We start from the raw sequence: 19,886 nt of genomic DNA on the forward strand, positions 1-19,886 counted from the left end.
TGAATTTAACATATATAGATATTCACATATATTTGTGTTTTTCTTTTTTTCTTATTCTAGGGTCAGATATCGTTCAATGGTTAATAAAGAACTTAACCATAGAAGATCCAGGTAAATAAATCATTTTCCCATAGAATTATTTTCTTTGTGGTTTTAAGAAATATGTTTTCTCAGGGCTAACGTGACAAACAAACTTGGCAAGAAAACCTGAAAAATTATAATTATATTTAACTATATTTTTCACATATATACAGATTTTATGGTAATCAATGTATATTTAACTAAAAACTATAGTATACTTAACTATATTTAATTCAGTTTACTTAATTTTTTTTCAATATGTAATGTCCTGTTTTATAATATTTAACTCAAGTGATTGGTGACTGTTAGAATGGATGAGCATTATACATGTCCATAAATAATTATACATATAACTTATAGCAAGGGATTATGAAATAATGAGATTTCTCTTATGCAAACACACAGGACCAAATCTTGTTAATTTTCCCTTAACTCTGTTTTTTTGTGTGAGGTTTGAAAACAATTTTATTTGTAATTCTAACTTCTTTTTATCACTCCTACATTTTGTTTTTAATGGTCTTATTGCAGTCATGGACTCGTTCATTGTGGTAGACATTTTGTGTATTCTGCAACACAAAACCCAACTTGCAGAGTTTGAAAACATTTTCTACAAGCACACTTTTTCATTGCCTAGAACACATTCCTAATTATGAAGGATTTAATGAATTTTATTTTATTTTTTTTTTACAACTGTGGCTTTGCTAGTTTTTATTCATTTAATTCCAAGAAAAATGAAATAAGTACATCTTACATTAAATAAGTGCCTAGGGTATGCAGAGATTTAGCCTATATAAGTGAAAACACTTCGGGCCTATTTTAAAAGATAATTTCATCAAACACAAGTGAACACAATTTCTTTAAACTTTGGTGAAACCTCTTATATTAAGGAAGTAGAGTTCTGCCTTTTACACTCAAACTGTGATACAATCAGAAAGTTGAGTACAGAAATATAATTGCAGAGAAATAAGAAGCTCCTAGGTGATGTTATTTTCTCTACAGTCCAGTGTGCTTGCTATTCCTGTGTTGAAAACCTTTGTTCTCAAACTAATAATGTACAGATGTGATAGTAATAGTTCTCTAAGAGGTAACCTATAATGCAACCTTTTAGCCCCTTTAGAAGGGATGCACATAGTGATGTTTTTTCCCTAGGCTCAAAGCTGAGTACTCTATCATTTTAATAAGCTTTTAGGTAAATCCTATGACAATTATACCAAATTTCCTCAAACAGTCCCCCACCCAGCCATCACCCCTATGTTCTACTTGTTTATATTCCCTTCACCCTTTCCTCTGTTACTATCACTGATATCTCTGCTTTTACTTGAAAGCAAAATGCAAACTCAGTGGCCCTGTTCCATAGCCCCTGTAGAAGAGCGACAGAAGGGGAGAAACGTGAAAGACATAAAGGATCATCATGGGTTGAGATCAGGCACTACCAGAAGCCTCGCTTGTCTTTTTAAAATAGGCTCGGTGGACATGTTCCCAGCAGTAAGTCTTCACTGGCTTGGAGGACAGGAAGTACTATTTCACAAACACCACTGTGTTTGAGTTTCTAGAGGCTACCCAGGCCAAGAAGACATCCCTGCAGTGCTTCACCACGCACTCGTTGCTGCAGTACTCATTGTCCCAGTCCTTACTCACAACGGGAGGGTTTTCACAGCCGGACCTCACACATTGAGGCTGGGGTGAAAGTGTCATGGGAGACCCACTCACCAATTCAACATCCATTTGAGAAGGAGACTCAACCTCAGGGACTACATCTGTGATCATCTCACAGATTGTCTCAGGAGTGGTTTCCTCCACTGTATGGGTCTCAGGGCTGTTGTTCACAGGCTGCTCTGGACTACTTTCTACAGGTGGTGGAACTAAGGTAGTCTGCATTTTCAGAGTGGGTGGAGGCACAATCTTGACCTGCAGTGGAGGTGGCTGTTGCTGTAGGTTGATTCGAAATTTCTGAGGTGGAGGCTGTTGCATGGCCTGGAGTGGGGGAGGCTGTTGGAGAATGGTTACTTGCTGCTGAGTGGGGGGTTGAGGCATCTGCTGTAGTGGAGGGGGCTGTAGTCGGGGTGGAGGTAGTTGCATAGAAGCTGCTGCTGCTGCTGCTGCCTGCAACACCGATCGAGTGACAATCTGGGCTTGTTGACTGGGCTGGATAGTAGCTGTACTGGTTTGGCCAAGTTGGAGACCCCGAGAGGTCACCACTGTGGCTGGGATAACAGTAACCATCCCGCCTTGAGACATAGTAATAGAAGAGGGCAACATCTGTTTGGTAATAATCAACTTGGTAATATTGGGCTGACCCCCAGCCCCAGAAGATGCCTGGTTTGCCACATAGGATGAAAGAGTTGAATTGACAACAATGGAAGGAGACAGGGCAGGGGGCTCTGTTGAGGCTGGTGCTGGGGACGCTGGGTCAGCAGCAGCCACAGGAGGTGGAGAAGGAGTCTGTGATGGTGGCGCTGGGTCCATGTCAACAGTTTCCACAGTGGCCTGACACTCTTGATTGTCTTTATAAGCAGCCAGAGCCTTCAGATACTCTTTCTTGGCAGCTTCAGTTTTCCTCTTATATACCTGTTTTTGCTCTTCTCCAAGACTGTCCCACATAGAAGCCACAATTTTTGAAACCTCCCCAAAAGTGGCATTGGGATTCTGTCCCTTGATGGCAGCCTGTGTGTCACGAAAGAATAAAGCATATACTGAAACTGGTTTTTGAGGTTCATTAGGATCTTTCTTTTTTCTCTTCTTTGGAGCCTTCTGCTTTTTCCCTGCTTCCACCACAACTGTCTTCTGGCTGGGAGGTTGCCTCCGGAATTCCTCAACACCATCCTCATGAAGTGAACTTGTAGGTGAAGGGGTGTTTGAAAGACGATCCTCAGGTGACTGGGCAGGTGGCAGGATGGTGCCACCCCCTAAGCTCAGACCAAGTTGAGAACTCAGTTCTGACTGATCAATGGTGGTCAACTGGCTATGCCCCATCAAGCCAGATGTCATGTCTGTCATTGGTACATCAATTGTAACAGGTGGGTTGGCGCTATACTGAGTTCCTATAGAATGATCCAAGTCCATGGTCAAGCCCCCACTCAGGAGCCCCCCGCCCTGCTCCATCAAGCCATGGGTCATGCCCACAGGCATGTCCAACGTCTGGACCCCATACTGGGCTGAAAAGCTGCCATCCTGAGAGGAGGAAGGGTCTGCCAGGTCATCAAAGTGGCCAACAACATCTGAGACAGCCAATGAGGGATCAGAATCCAAGGAGATAGGTGGGATTTCAAATTCCTCATCACCCAGGCTTGGTGTGTGGAACGTCTCGGCCCCGGACAGGAAGGGGTGCGAGGGCCCTGTGATCGTCAGGTAATTGTCATTTCCTCCGGGAAACTCCATCTTCACACAACGGCTATCAGGGTCTCAGTGAACTCATCACTCCCACCGCCCCTCACACAGGACCGGATTTAATGAATTTTAAAAAGTGTCACATAAGAAGAGCCTTCATGTGTTGCAAATTTTTCACATCCCTGAAATTAAAATGAGATGTGTTTTGTTTAGAGAAGATGCACTGAACTTCCTAAGGCCCCATGGTGTTTTTCTGTTTTACTGCCGGTTGTATGAGAATAATTCTGCTGTTCTCCTACCATTCTGAAGTACAGTATTCTTTGAGTTCTCCAAGGTCCTTTCTGCATGGGCACACCATTTATTTTTTACAGTATAAGCCTTCTAGTTTTTCAGGTCTCAATTGGGAAACAAGAAACAGGTGGTCTGTGCTCTTAGATAAAGGTAGTAACCTTTTGTTTGTTTTTGCCCCCCATTGTTTGAAATAGTATTCTATCATATTGATTACCCTTTGCTGTGTAACAAACTACCCTGAAACTTAGTGACTTAGAATAAACAGCTATTTTATTTAGTTCATGATTCTGTAGATTGGGTGGTCACGTCTCCTGGCCAGAGTTTCCTTGGTTGGTTCCTGCTGGACTTTCTGATGGACTGTAGCCAGCTGGTGGGTGGATGATCTAGGATTTCTGACATATTTGGTGCTCGGTAGGCTGTCAGCCAGGTGCGTCTCATTCTCTCATCCTTCAGCCTGCTAGCACTGGCTTTTTACCAGGCTGTTTTCAGGGTTCCAAGCGCAACACAGGCTTCTGCTTGTGTCACATTTTCTCTTTGTTTCATCTGCCAAGGCAAGCACCATGGCCAGGAACAGAACCAGTGCAGGAAGGTACTATCCAAAAACATGGATGCAGAAGGGTGCAAGCAAATTGGGACAATTCCTAAAAAATCTTCCACATCTGTATTTCTTCTGCCTTTCAGATCTGCCCTCCTATGATATGTCCTACTAGCTTTTAGTTTGGAGTTGCAAAATCCACCCTCCAGCACCTGTTCATCTTTTCTTAGTAAATATGCTTTGTGTCCAATATCATATCATACTAATTGTAGATGTGATTTTGAATGAATTTATCAAAAGATAAAGCTTCAGTGAATTTTCCATCCTTCACGAAATAGTTGACAAACCATCGATAACTCCTTGATATCACCCTGCTCATCTGTGATCCTTGCTGCCTCTCACTGGAAGAAGGGTCACTCTTACCAAACTCTTGAGATGATACTGATCAAGATGAGTAATACCTCAGACTAATGAGTAGTGAAGATTTGACATGAGTCTCGCTATGACCTCTGGAAGTCAAAGAGCATTAAATATGTATATGTTCCCTAAGTGGCACCCTAATCACTCTACTTTTCTCTATCAGCCCATGCTTCTTGAGATCCCAGTATTCCTTGAGAGGCATCCTGAAATTGAAGATGGCTCATGGGCTTTGCTGACATACTTGAGCTTGAATCTCTATATATACTTACTATCTATGGGGCATTGGGCAAGTGACTTAATTTCTCTGTTTTTACTTTTTTTCTTCTTTTCAGTAAGATGATTTTAGTACAGTGTTTTGTGAAGCTCAAATGAGTCAACATGCAAGTGTGCCAAAATCCTGATTTTATTTTAAAATAGGCCAGATTCTTTTAAAACCCTGAACATTTGCAGGGACATTTAACTAAATTGAATTCTCTAAAATTGTATGCAATTTTTATATTAGCCTTCAAAAACACAACCTGTTCCATGAAACCTTTTATTTATCATTCATTTCCCATTGGCTTTCCTTTACCATGAATATTTTCCAAGCATATTTACAGTTGTTAGCTTAGTTTTATTATCTTTTATATTTTATTTTACATGTTGGTCTTATTGCTTCAGTCAAATCTCAATAACATAATGGCAGAGAACATATATCCTGTCCAGTCACTGACTGAAGTTCCAGGATCAATCAGTTCTCAATTATCACTTGACTTTTTTTTTTTCATTTATTTTTATTAGTTGGAGGCTAGTTACTTTACAATATTGTAGTGGGTTTTGTCATACATTGACATGAATCAGCCATGTTTTTTTTTTTAAACTAATGGGAATCCACAGAAGTGATATCAAATTTTTGATAACTAGTGATTTAGTTTGTGATCTCCTAAATGGATGAGAAGTGAAGAGGAAGAAATTTCAAATACACTTTTCTTCATCTAAACCAAACCCAATGTAAAAGAAATGGTTTAAAATGCACACAGAAGAATAAGATTAAGAATAAATGTAGATTTATCCAGGATAAAAATTTAATTTTGAACAGTTGCAATTTTTTTCTTTAGAAGTATCATATATTGTAAAAAAAAAAAAAACACTGTGAAAATTGAGATGTGTACAAAATTGAGATTCACCTGGATGTTTTATCAAACTGAATTGACTATCTTATCTGAATTAACTGAATCAATCTATTGTGTTCACCATTACAGAGTCTGTCATCTGCCCCTAAGTCTTGCCACAAGTCCTCTAGAGAAGTGATCTAAATTCTATTAAATATAATAAAATTCTGTTACATGTGGCCTTTGTATTCCATGGATTTGGTTAGCTTGGCCAGTGAGATCAGTATGTTTTAGATTTGAGAAAGTATAGAATATCTCTGTTTTTAGGTTTTAAAACAATTTAAAGACATAGTTTTTAAATAGATCATTTCATCTGAATACCACAAAAATACCATGAAGTAGCCATACAGACATAGTTATTTCCCAATTGGAGAATCAACTGAGAGGAAAGAAACTATGAATGCCCCAAATCTGACAAAAGCCCATTTAAATGCGTAGAAACTTTCCCCCAATCTCTACCCTGTGTGTATGCTCCTTTTTGCACAGTTATTTCAGAACTAGATCCTGCTTTTCCTTAAATGATTGGCAGCCATGGTAGGTGCATAGGTCTACCTGATAAGATGTTTCAGTATCTTTTGGAATAAAGTACTTGATTTTTTGGGATTTGTTGTTATATTTACCTATTACATCCTGGGTATACCTTTTGTCAGAGCTATTTCCTATATATATCTCAATTCATATGAAATATAGGCAAAATAGAAGGAGATCTTTTCTGTATACTCTTGTTTCAAACTATAGTCTTACTTGGATAGTGGAAAGTAGAAGCATTTAAAACACTGTGAATCTATAAAAATACATATTTTATTGTCCAGTTGACAAGTTATCATGTCAATGTGAAATAAATTAAAGTGACCCCTTAATTATTAATTATTATTTCTGTGCTAAAGAACCATTATAAGAAAATATTCTGTGTTTCTAAGGCGTAATTTTAAATTCTGCTGATAATATTCAAGAAATCATAGACTGGAGCCGTCACATACACACCTATAACAAGACTGATTAGTTTAACATTGTTCAGAGTGATAGATATTACCCAAGCATGCATCTTGCAAATTTGCATTTTCTGTTACAAGTAATGCTTAAAGAAAATACTAATAAATTCCTCATATTCTTTGATTACTTTGCTCCCAACCCATGTCCCTTCTCCTGCAGCCAGAGCTTCATAATTATGTACATTGTAGCCCACGAGGCTCCTCTGTCCATGGAATTATCCAGGCAAGAATACTGGTGTGGGTAGCCATTCCCGTCTCCAGGGGATCTTCCTGACCCAGGAATCAAACCCAGGTCTCCGGCAGGCAGATTCTTTACCATCTGAGCCACCAGGGAAGCCCAGTTATGTACACAGGGAATGCTATACGTTCTAATTATTTTCATGTGAAATGAGCAAGAACCATAGTTTCCATTATGCATTCATTTTAGTGTCTTATCAGCTTTTCTTTTTTTTCATGTACTCCATTAGAACCCCAGGTTTAAAAATACTTAAATATTTAAAATACAAATATGGTATTAATATCTTTATATTGAATATAATCAGGAACCTCTCTTTTAGTGGGCTTTGTCCCCTTGGGAATGCTTTAGCATGGCAGAAAGTAAGAAGTCTGCAAATGTTTACTCTATGGTATCTTCCAGTTAAAATAATCAAAACCAGCAAGTAAATTTCAGTCATATCTAGGCTACTGGCCTCAACTCTTTCATTTAACTTATATCCTAGCTACACGTTGTTCTCTTCCTCTCCCCCGTTTATCTGTATTTTGCATTTGCGTTTAAATACCATATTTCATAATGAAACAAGTAAGTGCTAGTGTCATTTTATTAGTATAATCATGCAGTTACTCTACATAATTAAAACTCAAAGCCCAGAATGTACTGAAAAATCTTCAGAAGTCCATAAATCAAAGTTATGATTGTCAGAATACAGGCTGTAACTGCCAGCATGTCTGCCATGGTGTACCCATGAGCAGGCCACCTTTCCTGCTGATAGAGGAGTTTTCTGGTTTTGGCTTCTGGCTGTCTTCATCTCCCACCTCGATTACTATATTGCAATAACAGAAAATAATTATAATACATTAGCATTAATTAATCAGGTGCCGCCAGGTACCATGCTGTATGTTTTCTTCCTATTTAAATCATATGAATAGGAAGGAGACAAAAAAATTCACATGTACTGAATATCAACTATGCGCCAAGTACTGTTGAACTGTACTTGGTGTACAGTTGACCCTTAAACAACACAGCTTTGAACTACATAGGTCCACTAATTTGTAGATTTTTTCAATAGCAAATACTGCAGTACTGTAAAATCTGAAGTTTTGAATCTGAGAATGTGGAACCCTGGATATGGAGGATTGACTGTAAAATTATACTTATATTTTCAATTGTGTGGTGGGTCAGTGCCCGAAAGCTCCACATTGTTCAAGTGTCAACAGTATGTTATTCAATTTCAAAGGAAAAAAAGAGAGAAACTCCTTACAGTAGGTGGTAGACCAGAAAACTAGGTCTCAGATCATGGAACTACTCAGTTCAGTTCAGTTGTTCAGTCATGTCCGACTCTTTGCAACCCCATGAATGGCAGCACGCCAGGCCTCCCTGTCCATCACCAACTCCCAGAGTCCACCCAAACCCATGTCCATTGAGTTGGTGATGCATCCAACCATCTCATCCTCTGTCGTCCCCTTCTCCTACCCTCAATCTTTCCCAGCATCAGGGTCTTTTGCAATGAGTCAGCTCTTTGCATCAGGTGGCCAAAGTATTGGAGTTTCAGCTTCAACATCAGTCCTTCCAATGAACACCCAGGACTGATCTCCTTTAGGATGGACTGGTTGGATTTCCTTGCAGTCCAAGGGACTCTCAAGAGTCTTCTTTAACAGCACAGTTCAAAAGCACCAATTCTTCAGCACTCAGATTTTTTTATATTTCAGCTCTCACATCCATACATGACTACTGGAAAAACCATAGCCTTGACTAGATGGACATTTGTTGGCACAGTAATATCTCTGCTTTTTAATAGGCTGTCTAGTTTGGTCATAAATTTTCTTGCAAGGAGCAAGCGCCTTTCAGTTTCATGGTTGCAGTCACCATCTGCAGTGATTTTGGAGCCCAAAAAAATAAGTTTGTCACAGTTTCCATTGTTTCCACATCTATTTGTCATGAAGTGATGGGACAGGATGCCATGATCTTAGTTTTCTAAATATTGAATTTTAAGCCAACTTTTTCACTCTCCTCTTTCACTTTCATCAAGAGGCTCTTTAGTTCTTCTTCACCTTCTTCCATAAGGGTGGTGTCATCTGCATGTCTGAGGTTATTGATATTTCTCTCAGCAATCTTAATTCCAGCTTGTGCTTCATCCAGCCCAGCATTTCTCATGATGTACTCTGCATAGAAGTTAAATATGCAGGGTGACAATATACAGCCTTGACGTACCCCTTTTCCTATTTGGAGCCAGTCTGTTGTTCCATGTCCACTTCTAACTGTTACTTCCTGACCTGCATACATGTTTCTCAGGAGGCAGGTAAGGTGGTCTGGTATTCCCATCTCTTTCAGAATTTTTCACAGTTTGTTGTGATCCACACAGTCAAAGGTTTTAGCAGAGTCAATAAAGCACAAATAGATGTTTTTCTGGAACTCTCTTGCTTTTTTGATGATCTGATTAATGTTGGCAATTTGACCTCTTGTTCCTCTGCCTTTTCTAAATCCAGCTTGAACATCTGGAAGTTCATGGTTCACATATATTGAAGCCTGGCTTGGAGACTTTTGAGCATTACTTTACCAGCATGTGAGATAAGTGCAATTGTACAGTACTTTGAGCATCTTTGGCATTGCTTTTCTTTGGGATTTTAATGATAACTGACCTTTTCCCAGTCCTGTGGCCACTGCTGAGTTTTCCAAATTTGCTGGCATATTGCATGAAGCACTTTCAGAGCATCATCTTGTAGGATTTTAAATATCTCAACTGGAGTTCCATAACCTCCACTAGCTTTTTTTGTAGTGATGCTTCCTAAGGCCCACTTGACTTCGCATTCCAGGATGTCTGGATCTAGGTGAGTGATCATACTATCGTGATTATCTGGTCTTGAAGATCTTTTTTGTATAGTTCTTCTGTGTATTCTTGCCACCTCTTCTTAATATCTCCTGCTTCTGTTAGGTCCATACAATTTCTGTCCTTTACTGAGCCCATCTTTGCATGAAATGTTCCCTTGGTATCTCTAATTTTCTTGAAGAGATCTCTAGTCTTTCCCATTCTATTGTTTTCCTCTATTTCTTTTTTTTTTTTCATTTATTTTTATTAGTTGGAGGCTAATTACTTTACAATATTGTAGTAGGTTTTGTCATACATTGACATGAATCAACCATGGATTTACATGGATTCCCCTTTGCATTGATCTCTGAGGAAGGCTTTCTTATCTCTCCTTGCTATTCTTTGGAACTCTGCATTCAAATGGGAATATCTTTCCTTTTCTCCTTTGCCTTTAACTTCTCTTCTTTTCACAACAATTTGTAAGGCCTCCTCACACAACCACTTTGACTTTTTGCATTTTTCTTGGTGATGGTCTTGATCCCTGCCTCCTGTACAGTGTCACGAACCTCCATCCATAGTTCTTCAGGCCCTCTGTCTATTAGATCTAATCCCTTAAATCCATTTCTCACTTCCACTGTATGATTGTAAGGGATTTGATTTAGGTCATACCTAAATGGTCTAGTGGTTTTCCCTACTTTCTTCAATTTAAGTCTGAATTTGGCAATAAGGAGTTCATGCTCTAAGCCACAGTCAGCTCCTGGTCTTGTTCTTGCTGACTGTATAGAGCTTCTCCATCTTTGGCTGCAGAGAATATAATCAGTCTGATTTCAGTATTGACTATCTGGTGATGTCCATGTGTAGAGTCTTCTCTTGTGTTGTTGGAAGAAGGCGTTTGCTATGACCTTTCATTAAATGATCTGCCAGGTTTTCCTCAAGTGTACCTTCTGCTCTGCTTGGTGGGTGGTTCAATATATCTTTTGGGAGGATAGATGTCAGATGTCACATGTAGTACTTTAGTTGTATACATTTTTCTTAAAATAGTCTAAACTATTAAAAGGCAATATAAATCTACCATAAATAATTTAGGAAATGTGAAAAAATATCAAGAGGAAAATAAAAAGTTCCCATAAAAAGCAGTCAGGTAATCACCACTAAAATTCTGGCACATTTTTTTTTCCAGTCCTTTTGATGGCCTAAGTTCTGTCTATTTTTTTTTTTTTTACTGGAATTTGTCTCACTCGGTATCTTTCCTTACCCATGTATGGGAGTTTTCCTGGGCCACTCAGGAGCCAGTATCTCATGTCCCTTTGCCCCCATCAGTTTGTGAGGCCCACATCCTTGCCACAGCTTCAGTTGTCCTTATAAGGTTGCTATGTCCCCAGCACGATGACCCCCTGCCACCATTGTTTGATCCCAGCTAGGGGCACCATTCCTACCTAGAAGCTATGAAGTCTGTGCTTCTTCCCAACTTTCACTTTCATGTCTCAGACTTTAACTCTTCCTAAGATTTTCTTGAGTCTCATGGGGAGTAGTAGGAAAATACATCAACAAGTGTAGCTCTCACCCCTTCACAGTCCAGATTTGTCACTGCGTCCCTTAGAAGCTGATTCCCTCTTGCCCTCCTCATGTCTAGTGACACTGGCCAACATCCCCAACACGGACAGTCTTTCAGGTATGTTCAGGTCCAGTATCTGGGCTCAGTTAGCTCCTAGTCAATGAGAAAAGGATAGAATTTGCCTTCATTCTACTCTTAGCCACAGTTTCTAAATTCTCATTGCTGACTCTAGGATTGAGCTTTCCCAAGGACATTGGAGAACTGACCTTTGCTAAGGATATTTTTAGGATTGACCTCTTTCAAGAGCACGTTGACGTAACACCACCCCTGTGGACAGAGGCCTGGGATGCCCTTCCGTTGTCACATGATGGTCTAATTTCAGGACATTTCCCAAAGTCTGAGGCAAATTTTCACTAGACTGTGAACTTTGTAAGTAGAAGGACTTTGTTTTGTTCTTTGCTCCATATCTGGCATCTTTTGCTCCATATCTGGCATCTTTACTGTGGTTCTCATACATATTGGATGTTTAAATATTATTTAATTTTAAACATTTTTAACAAAGAGAGCATTAATATAAAATAGACTGTTATTTTAATATTTCACTTAACATTATATAGAGGGCATTTTCATATTTATTGCTCAAGCTCTAGATAGAAGTTTATCTCAAAGTATAAGACCTATGTTCCAGTTACCCTACATGACACGAAGGGTTTAATTGTAGGACATAAAATGAAATATCCTGAGCTTATCAATCCATAGGTTTCATATCATATGTTTTTCTCTAAGTAAAGGCAAGAATAAATGTTACCCAACTGTAGGAAAGTATTCTAAATGTTCTGAGGCTGCCTAAGGAAGTTGTTTTTATTGCATGGAAGTATGAGTTTTATGGGCAAGTGGTAGTTCCTGTTAGAAATAAAACATGATTTACTGATTGAAATATTGTAGCACTCTGGAAAACCCAAAGCAAAGGCGTAGTAAGGACATAGTGAGAGTCTCAAAAAATCATAAAAAAGGCAACATAGTTTGGAAGTTTACCTTCAGGCCTCAAATAATATCATATTAAGTGAAATAGCTGTTTTAGCTTATGATTTGATTATTTTTCTGAGAAACTTTTCAAAAAAAAACAGAAAGCCATTAGAAAGTATCCTGAAATCCATCAGTAATTCTTTTTTTTAACATGATTCAAGTCTGACCACTTGCATCCAGCTTAGGAAAGTAGCAGTCGAAGACATTTCTTTTCCCTACAGTTCAGGAGAGAGAGTGGATCACCCTGTCTGGAATGACACATTTATACCAGCAAGTATTGTAAGATAAAATGATATTGCAGGTTGGAACACATGACTACTGAACTACTTACTCTTCTGGGACTTTCTACTCAACTGGCATGTAGTGAATAAGCTATGAAGGAAGGAGAATACCGTGTCCCTATATAGTAGGCAAATTCCCATTGCCTCACTTTTTTACAAACTTGCACTCTTAGATTTCTTAATGTCTTCTAGTTCCCAACTAGAAGATGTCCTTTTCATCGTAGGGAACTGGAATGCAGAAGTAGGAAGTCAGGAGATACCTGGAGTAACAGACAAGTTTGACCTTGGAGTACAAAATGAAGCAAGACAAAGGGTAACAGAGTTTTGCCAAGAGAATGCACTGGTTATAGCAAACATCCTTTTCCAACAACACAAGAGAAGACTCTATATATGGACATCACCAGATGGTCAATACTGAAATCAGATTGATTATAGTCTTTGTAGCCAAAGATGAAGAAGCTCTATACAGTCAGCAAAAACAAGAATGGGAGCTGACTGTGGCTCAGATCATGAACTCCTTATTGCCAAATTCAGACTTAAATTGAAGAAAGTAGAGAAAACCACTAGACCATTCAGGTATGACCTAAGTCAAGTCCCTTACCGTTACACATGGAAGTGACAAATTGATTGAAGGGATTAGATCTGATAGGCAGAGTGCCTGAAGAACTATGGACAGAGCTACGTAACATTGTGCAAGAGGTGGTATCAAAACCATCACCAAGAAAAAGAAAGGCAAAAAGGCTGTCTGAGGAGGCCTTACAAATAGCTGTGAAAAGGAGAGAAGTGAAAGGCAAAGGAGAAAAGGCAGGATGTACTCAGGAGAATGCAGAATTACAAAGAATAGCACGGAGCGATAAGAAAGCTTTTTAAAGTGAGCGATGCAAAGAAATAGAGGAAAACAATAGAATGGGAAAGATCTCTTCAAAAAATTTAGAGATATCAAGGGAACATTTCATGCAAAGATGAGCACAATAGAAGAATTATACAAAACAGATCTTAACGACCCAGATAACCACAACCATGTGATCACTCACCTAGAGCCAAGTCAAGTGAACCTTAGGAAGCTTCACTATGAACAAAGCTAGTGGAGGTGATGGAATTCCAGCTGAACTATTTCAGATCCTACAAGGTGTTGCTGATAACGTCCTGCACTCAATATGCCAGCAAATTTGGAAAACTCAACAGTTGCCACAGAACTGGAAAAGGTCAGTTTTCATTCCAATTGCAAAGAAGGGCAATGCCAGATAATGTTCAAACTACCACACAATTGCACTCATCTCACCCTTTAGCAAAGTAATGCTCAAAATCCTTCAAGTGAGGCTTCAACAGTACATGAACTTCCAGATGTTCCAGCTGAATTTAGAAAAGGCAGAAGAACCAGAGAGCAAATTGCCAGCATCTGTTGGATCATAGAAAAAGCTAGAGATTTTCAGAAAAGTCTCTACTTCTGCTTCATTGACTACACTAAAGCCTTTTACTTTGTAGATCACAACAAACTGTAGAAAATCTTACAGAGATGGGAATAACAGACCACCTTAACTGCCTCCTGTGAAACCTGTATGCAGGTCAAGAAGCAACAGTTAGAACCATACATGGAACAATGAACTGGTTCCAAATTGGGAAAGGAGTGTGTCAAGGCACTCTGCTTATTTAACTTATATGCAGAGTACATCATGCAAAATGCTGGATGAAGCACAAGCTGGAATTAAGATTGCCTGGAGAAATATCAATAACCTCAGATATGCAGACACCACCCTTATGGGAGAAAGCAAAGAGAACCCAAAGAGCCTCTTGGTGAAAGTGAAAGAGGAGAGTGAAAATTCTGGCTTAAAACTCAACATTCAAAAAATGAAGGTCATGGCATCCGGTCCCATCACTTCATGGCAAATATTTCAGGAAACAATGGAAACAGTGACACACTTTAGTTTTTGGGGCTTCAGAATCACTGTGGATGGTGAAATTAAAAGATATTAAGAAGAGGAGGCAAGAATACACAGAAGAAATGAGAATACCAGCCCTTTAATGTCACTGCAGCCCTGAAATTAAAAGATGCTTGCTCCTTGGAAAAAAAACTATGACAAATCTAGACAGCCTATTAAAAAAACAGTGACATTACTTTGCCTACAAAGGTCCGTATAGTTATAACTATGGTTTTTCCAGTAGTCATGTATGGATGTGAGAGCTGGACAATAAAAAAACTAAGCACCAAAGAACTGATGCACTGGGAAGACCCAGAGAGATGGGATGGGGAAGGACGTGGGAGGGGGGATCAGGATGGGGAACACACGTAAATCCCTGCCTGATTCATGTCAATGTATGGCAAAAACCACTACAATATTGTAAAGTAGTTAGCCTCCAACTAATAAAAATAAATGAAAAAAAAAAAAAAAAAAGAACTGATGCCTTCAAACTGTGGTGCTGGAGAAGACTCTTGAGAGTCCCTTGAACAGCAAGGAGATCAAACCAGTCAATACTAAAGGAAATCAACCCTAAATATTCATTGGAAGGACTGATGCTGAACCTCCAGTACTTTAGCGACCTGATGCCAGGAGCCAACTCATTGGAAAAGACCCTGATGCTGGAAAAGGTTGAAGGCAGGAGGAGAAGGTGATGACAGAGGATGAGGTGGTTGGATGGCATCACCAACTCAATGAACATGAGTTTGAGCAAGCTCCGGGAGATGGTGAAGGAAAGGGAAGCCTAGGGTACTGCAGTCCATGGAGTCACAAAGAGTCAGACATGACTGAGCGACTGAACAACAAAGCTCCCAACTGGCCTACTAAATTTAATACACCTAATTTACTAAAGGGCTTCCCTGGTGGCTCAGCGGTAAAGAATCTGCCTGCAATGAAGGATAGCACCTCCAGTGCAGGAGACGCCGGTTCGATCCCTGGGTTGGAAAGTTCCCCTGGAGAAGGAAATGCAACCTATTCCAGTATACTTGCCTGGAAAGTCCCACGAATAGAGGAGCCTGGTGGGATACTCTCCATGGGGTTTCAGCAGTTGGACACGACTTAGAGACTAAACCACCACCCCAAGTTACTAACAGATGTGCAATGACAACCTAATAAAGATGCAATATCATAAAGGAATAAATTATTGCAAGTAGGAAAGACTTCTTAATCCAGTGCCTTAACTTGCCTTTCATCACACCCCCACTGTTCCACTCAGTCCTTTACAAGAAAAGTTGTTGCAAACAGTTGAGCATAAGTGTCTGGAAACTTGGGGCCCCTCCTCAGTGGTGGTGTTGAGAGGAAGGGGGTCATGGTAGCTGCCTCTCAGGCCTGTGCTCATTGTCTTTTTGCACCTTCTGCCAATTCTGCCTTTCACTTTGCATGTTCATTCACTGTAGGGAAATCCTAGGGCCATGGCTTGCAGAAGCTGCCACCAGAAGTTAAATAAAGCTGTGCAGTTGGGAACACCTCTGTAACTAATAATTGAAACATCTTAGCACATAATCCATCCCAGGCATATCATGTCACAGAAAAAGATGCAAGCAAATTGACAGTGATGTGGATAATTTAAAAATAAAGAATAGAGTAGGAATATAGCTGTTTGCATAGATTATGTCATACAAATGATGCCAAACTTTCCCATCTTAAACAGGACCTCTTATAACCTATAATGAGAACAGCAGAACTGTAGGAGAGAGTTCATTGTGAAGTGCAGAGGTTATTAAAGAGTTAGAAAATAAACTTACGAGAACAACAAAATAGGGCTAAAATTATTTTACTGGGAGATGCAAAAGTAAAGTAGACAGTTTAATGCATGAATCTTTTTAACTCTGAAGAGTTCTGATGGTGACCAAGCTACATGTTCATGCAGACACAGCCAAGCTTTATGCAACACATGAGACAATAAGTGTATGAAAGGGAAAATTATTTAAAATCAGTGGGTTCAGGCAAGGCAAAGGGATATTCTTTTGAAGAACTCTTTAGAAATAGACTTTGTCCCTTTATCTCTGGTAGTCTGAAGGTAAATTGAATAATGTTTTATCTCCAGTTAGAGTAAAATAACCTTTCTGTTTGCCGTAAAGTAAACAATCTGAAAATTCTCTGTGGTATGATGCTGTGATAAAATAATAACAAGATAAACCAGGATTTCAGACAGGACCATTCATACATTTATTAATTCTATGCATGCAAAATGCGTCCGTCCTGCAGTGGAAACGCAGTAATGATCAGTGTGTGTATAATTCCCCTCTCACTGGCAAGAAAGACATTGGAGAAGTCATTATACCAGCAGCATAGCAATCAGCCTCTTCAACTCACAGATGCTCTGAATTTCCCCTCAGTGTGTCCTTCCAACAGATTCCCCGACAGAGTGCTTAATCCTGGCTCACTCTCATTGTGTTCGTCTGTTTCAGATGAAATAGTGTGTGTGCTATTGAAAAATCATTCAGTGCCATGGCTGATCAATACTTGGATGTCATGGCTTCAGATCCCAGTCATGCCTTCAAGATTTCCTGGCAATTATAGATTTTAATCATAGAGAATGACTTATCCAGTGGGAGTGATTGTTTGTAACCTTCATTTTCCTAAAGTTCCCTGTCATGTTCATTCTCAGTCATCCTCAGCATGGACCAGGACCTTTCAGAGAAAATAATAGAGTAGCTTTCTCAACTTTCTAACTCTTCCTCCCTCATAGAAATGTAACCATGTATATACTTGTTTTTACCTCCTCTCCTGAGTTATACTGCCCAAGGGTTCTTCTTGCACCCTTCACATTTCTATTTTCTGTTTTAGACTACCGTATATTTATTGGTTTACTCACCACAGTTCTCTCCCGTCATAAACGCCATGTTGACCCATGATACGCTCTACCTACTCTTCTGTTATCTCTCCTATTTTTACAAATAAATTTCCACTTGCTATCTCTAATTCTTCTCTCTCCAATTTCGCAATTCATGAAATCTTGCTTGTGTCCTCCACTTATAAACTGAAACTTTTATTCATTGTGCTGAGTGATATTCTTCTTGTTGCTAAATTTGGTGATCAGTTCTCAGTCCTGAATTGACATCCTTGCAGTGTTTTTCACTCTTTTCTGTATTTCATTACTCCATTCTCCAGTTTGTGCCATCATTGTCTCATCCTTCAACTTAGTGTTGTTCCCAGATTTCTCTGCTTATATGAAAAACTCAGGGTTTTTGAGACCCAAGCATCTTTTCTTCCCCCCTATTTATTGGCTCTATAGAGTCCATATACTTCCTTATTTTATCCACTATTGCTGTGAATACACATATAAAATCCCTTCTGAGCCCCTGACCTACAAATCCAACTAATAGAGATTTCCACTTGGATTTTTATCAAGCATCTAATGTATGCAAAAAATTAAAATTTACTTCAACATTTTGTTCCCAAATCTGCATAGACTTTCCCTCCTAAATATCTCTCAGATTTGCCCACTTATCTCCATCATCTCTGCATCTTTCCTTATTTCCTACACAGTCACATCTCACTGGGAACTACCATTATCTTCTAACTCATATCCCCTCTTTCCTTGTCGCATACTCATATATTTATTTCAGTGCATCTAAGATGATCTTTCCAAAATGCAGACCTAAGTATGTCTGTTCTAAGGTTCAATAGATCCCCCATTGTCCTCAGGATAAAGTCCAAACTTTTAAGATTGAATGTAAAATGCTTTTTGATATAGCCCTGTTTATCATGGCATTTATTCAGATGACAACTTTTTGTGGCCCCCCCCACCACTGTTCTTTCTCGTCAGCAAATTGATATCTGTTAAGTGACATTATACTCCTAATTACAAGCCTTTGAATATGCTGATTTTTTGATAAAACTCCTTTTAAATTTATTTTTTATTTTTAATTGGAGGAATAGGCTGCTTTCTTTGCTTGGAACCTCCTACTTCCTTTCTAGTTCTTCTTTTTCATTAGAACTTGTATTATGTATCAGCTCCTCCAGGAAGGGTTCTTGACCTCCAAAGATTTCACTGGATGTCCATTTAATATGTTTCCAGAACACACTACACTTGCCTCATTGACATTTTTATCACAAAGTATGTTTGCATACTTTGTATACACCCCGTATTTATTAAAGGTTGGGCTGGCATTTTGTTTAGTACATTTTCCCATGTATGAGCTATCTACATTTGGTAGTAAAAGCTATGAAATTAGAGGAGCTTGCCAAAGAAGAAAAAATACAGAAAGAGTAAAGGAAAATGGGAGCCATTGCAAAGACAAATTTCAAAGTACCTCCTCACTGTGGTTTGGGAAGAAAAAGGGAAGAAGAGGCCAGGAGTCAGAGGGAGTAACACTAAGGTAGATAGAGTGTGATGGAAGTCAAACAGGGGGTCCCTGGAAGAAATCCATCAGTAGCTTGTTGAGCAAAAAACAGTGAGGGAGAAGGCGGAAATTGTAGGAATTTTGTACTGGGAAGTCATTGGTGACCCTTTGAGAGAGCAAATTTAGTAAAGCTTTAGATTCAGAAGGCAGGATGCAGGAAGCTAAGGAAGATGTTGAGAGCAGGAAGTGAGGGATGTGTGCACAGTACTCTTTTAGGAAAAGAGACCTCAAAAGAAAGGGGACCAAGGGTGATAGGCTGGTACTTGGGAGTAGCAAAACCAAGAACAGATTCTCTCCTTCCCTCCCCTCTTCCTTCCTTCCTTCTTGCCTCCCTCCTCCCCTCCCTTCCTCTTTCTCTCCCTCTCCTCTTTCCTTTGACTTCCCTCACCTTCCTTCTTTCCCTTTTCTTACTTCCTTCTTTCTCCTCTTCTTGCTTCTTTTTTCTCTAATACGAATAATTCTTTGAGTATACTTATGGTACTAATGAGAAGGAAACTAAATGAGAATAAAAAACGTGATGACTCAGCAAAGAAAGGTTTACTTGACAAAGTCTCTGAAACTGTTGAGTGAGCAAAGCCCTCATGTTAGTGAAGAGAAGTGGATTGGGAGTGCAGAGTGAGACAGTCTTGGAAAGTAAGATAAATGCCCCATTTATGAAAAGAGAGATTTAGTGCAAGGATAACATTCAGTGTGTTTGAAAAATAATAATTAACGGATTTCACGTCATCCAAATCCTATATTTTCAGCAAAGTGTCAGATAAATACAAGCATAGATTTAGAGAAACAACCTTGATATCTGAGCTTGAGTAAAGTGCAAAGTTTTGAACAATATATTAATCAATTAAAGATAGAATGTGAAATATAAGAATTAGGATAGATAAAGACTTCAAACTCTTTAAG

At 39.2% G+C, this 19,886-nt stretch overlaps 2 protein-coding genes across 3 annotated transcripts in view; one reads left to right on the forward strand and one right to left on the reverse strand.

Annotated features, from left to right (window-relative positions):
• Positions 1-19,886, forward strand: part of RGS7 (regulator of G protein signaling 7) — a 450,036-nt gene that overhangs the window by 333,256 nt on the left and 96,894 nt on the right. For both annotated transcript variants that reach the window (XM_061160269.1, XM_061160270.1), the window contains exon 4: positions 61-111. In XM_061160269.1, coding sequence (XP_061016252.1) covers positions 61-111 — 51 coding nt within the window. The remainder of the gene's footprint in view (positions 1-60; positions 112-19,886) is intronic.
• LOC133069116 (TOX high mobility group box family member 4-like) lies at positions 1,415-3,517 on the reverse strand. Its single transcript, XM_061160268.1, has one exon. It carries the CDS (start codon positions 3,457-3,459, stop codon positions 1,600-1,602), a length of 1,860 nt encoding a protein of 619 aa, XP_061016251.1. The 5' UTR covers positions 3,460-3,517; the 3' UTR covers positions 1,415-1,599.

This window comes from Dama dama, chromosome 14 (assembly GCF_033118175.1).
Source record: "Dama dama isolate Ldn47 chromosome 14, ASM3311817v1, whole genome shotgun sequence".
Classification (NCBI taxonomy): Eukaryota; Metazoa; Chordata; class Mammalia; order Artiodactyla; family Cervidae; genus Dama; species Dama dama.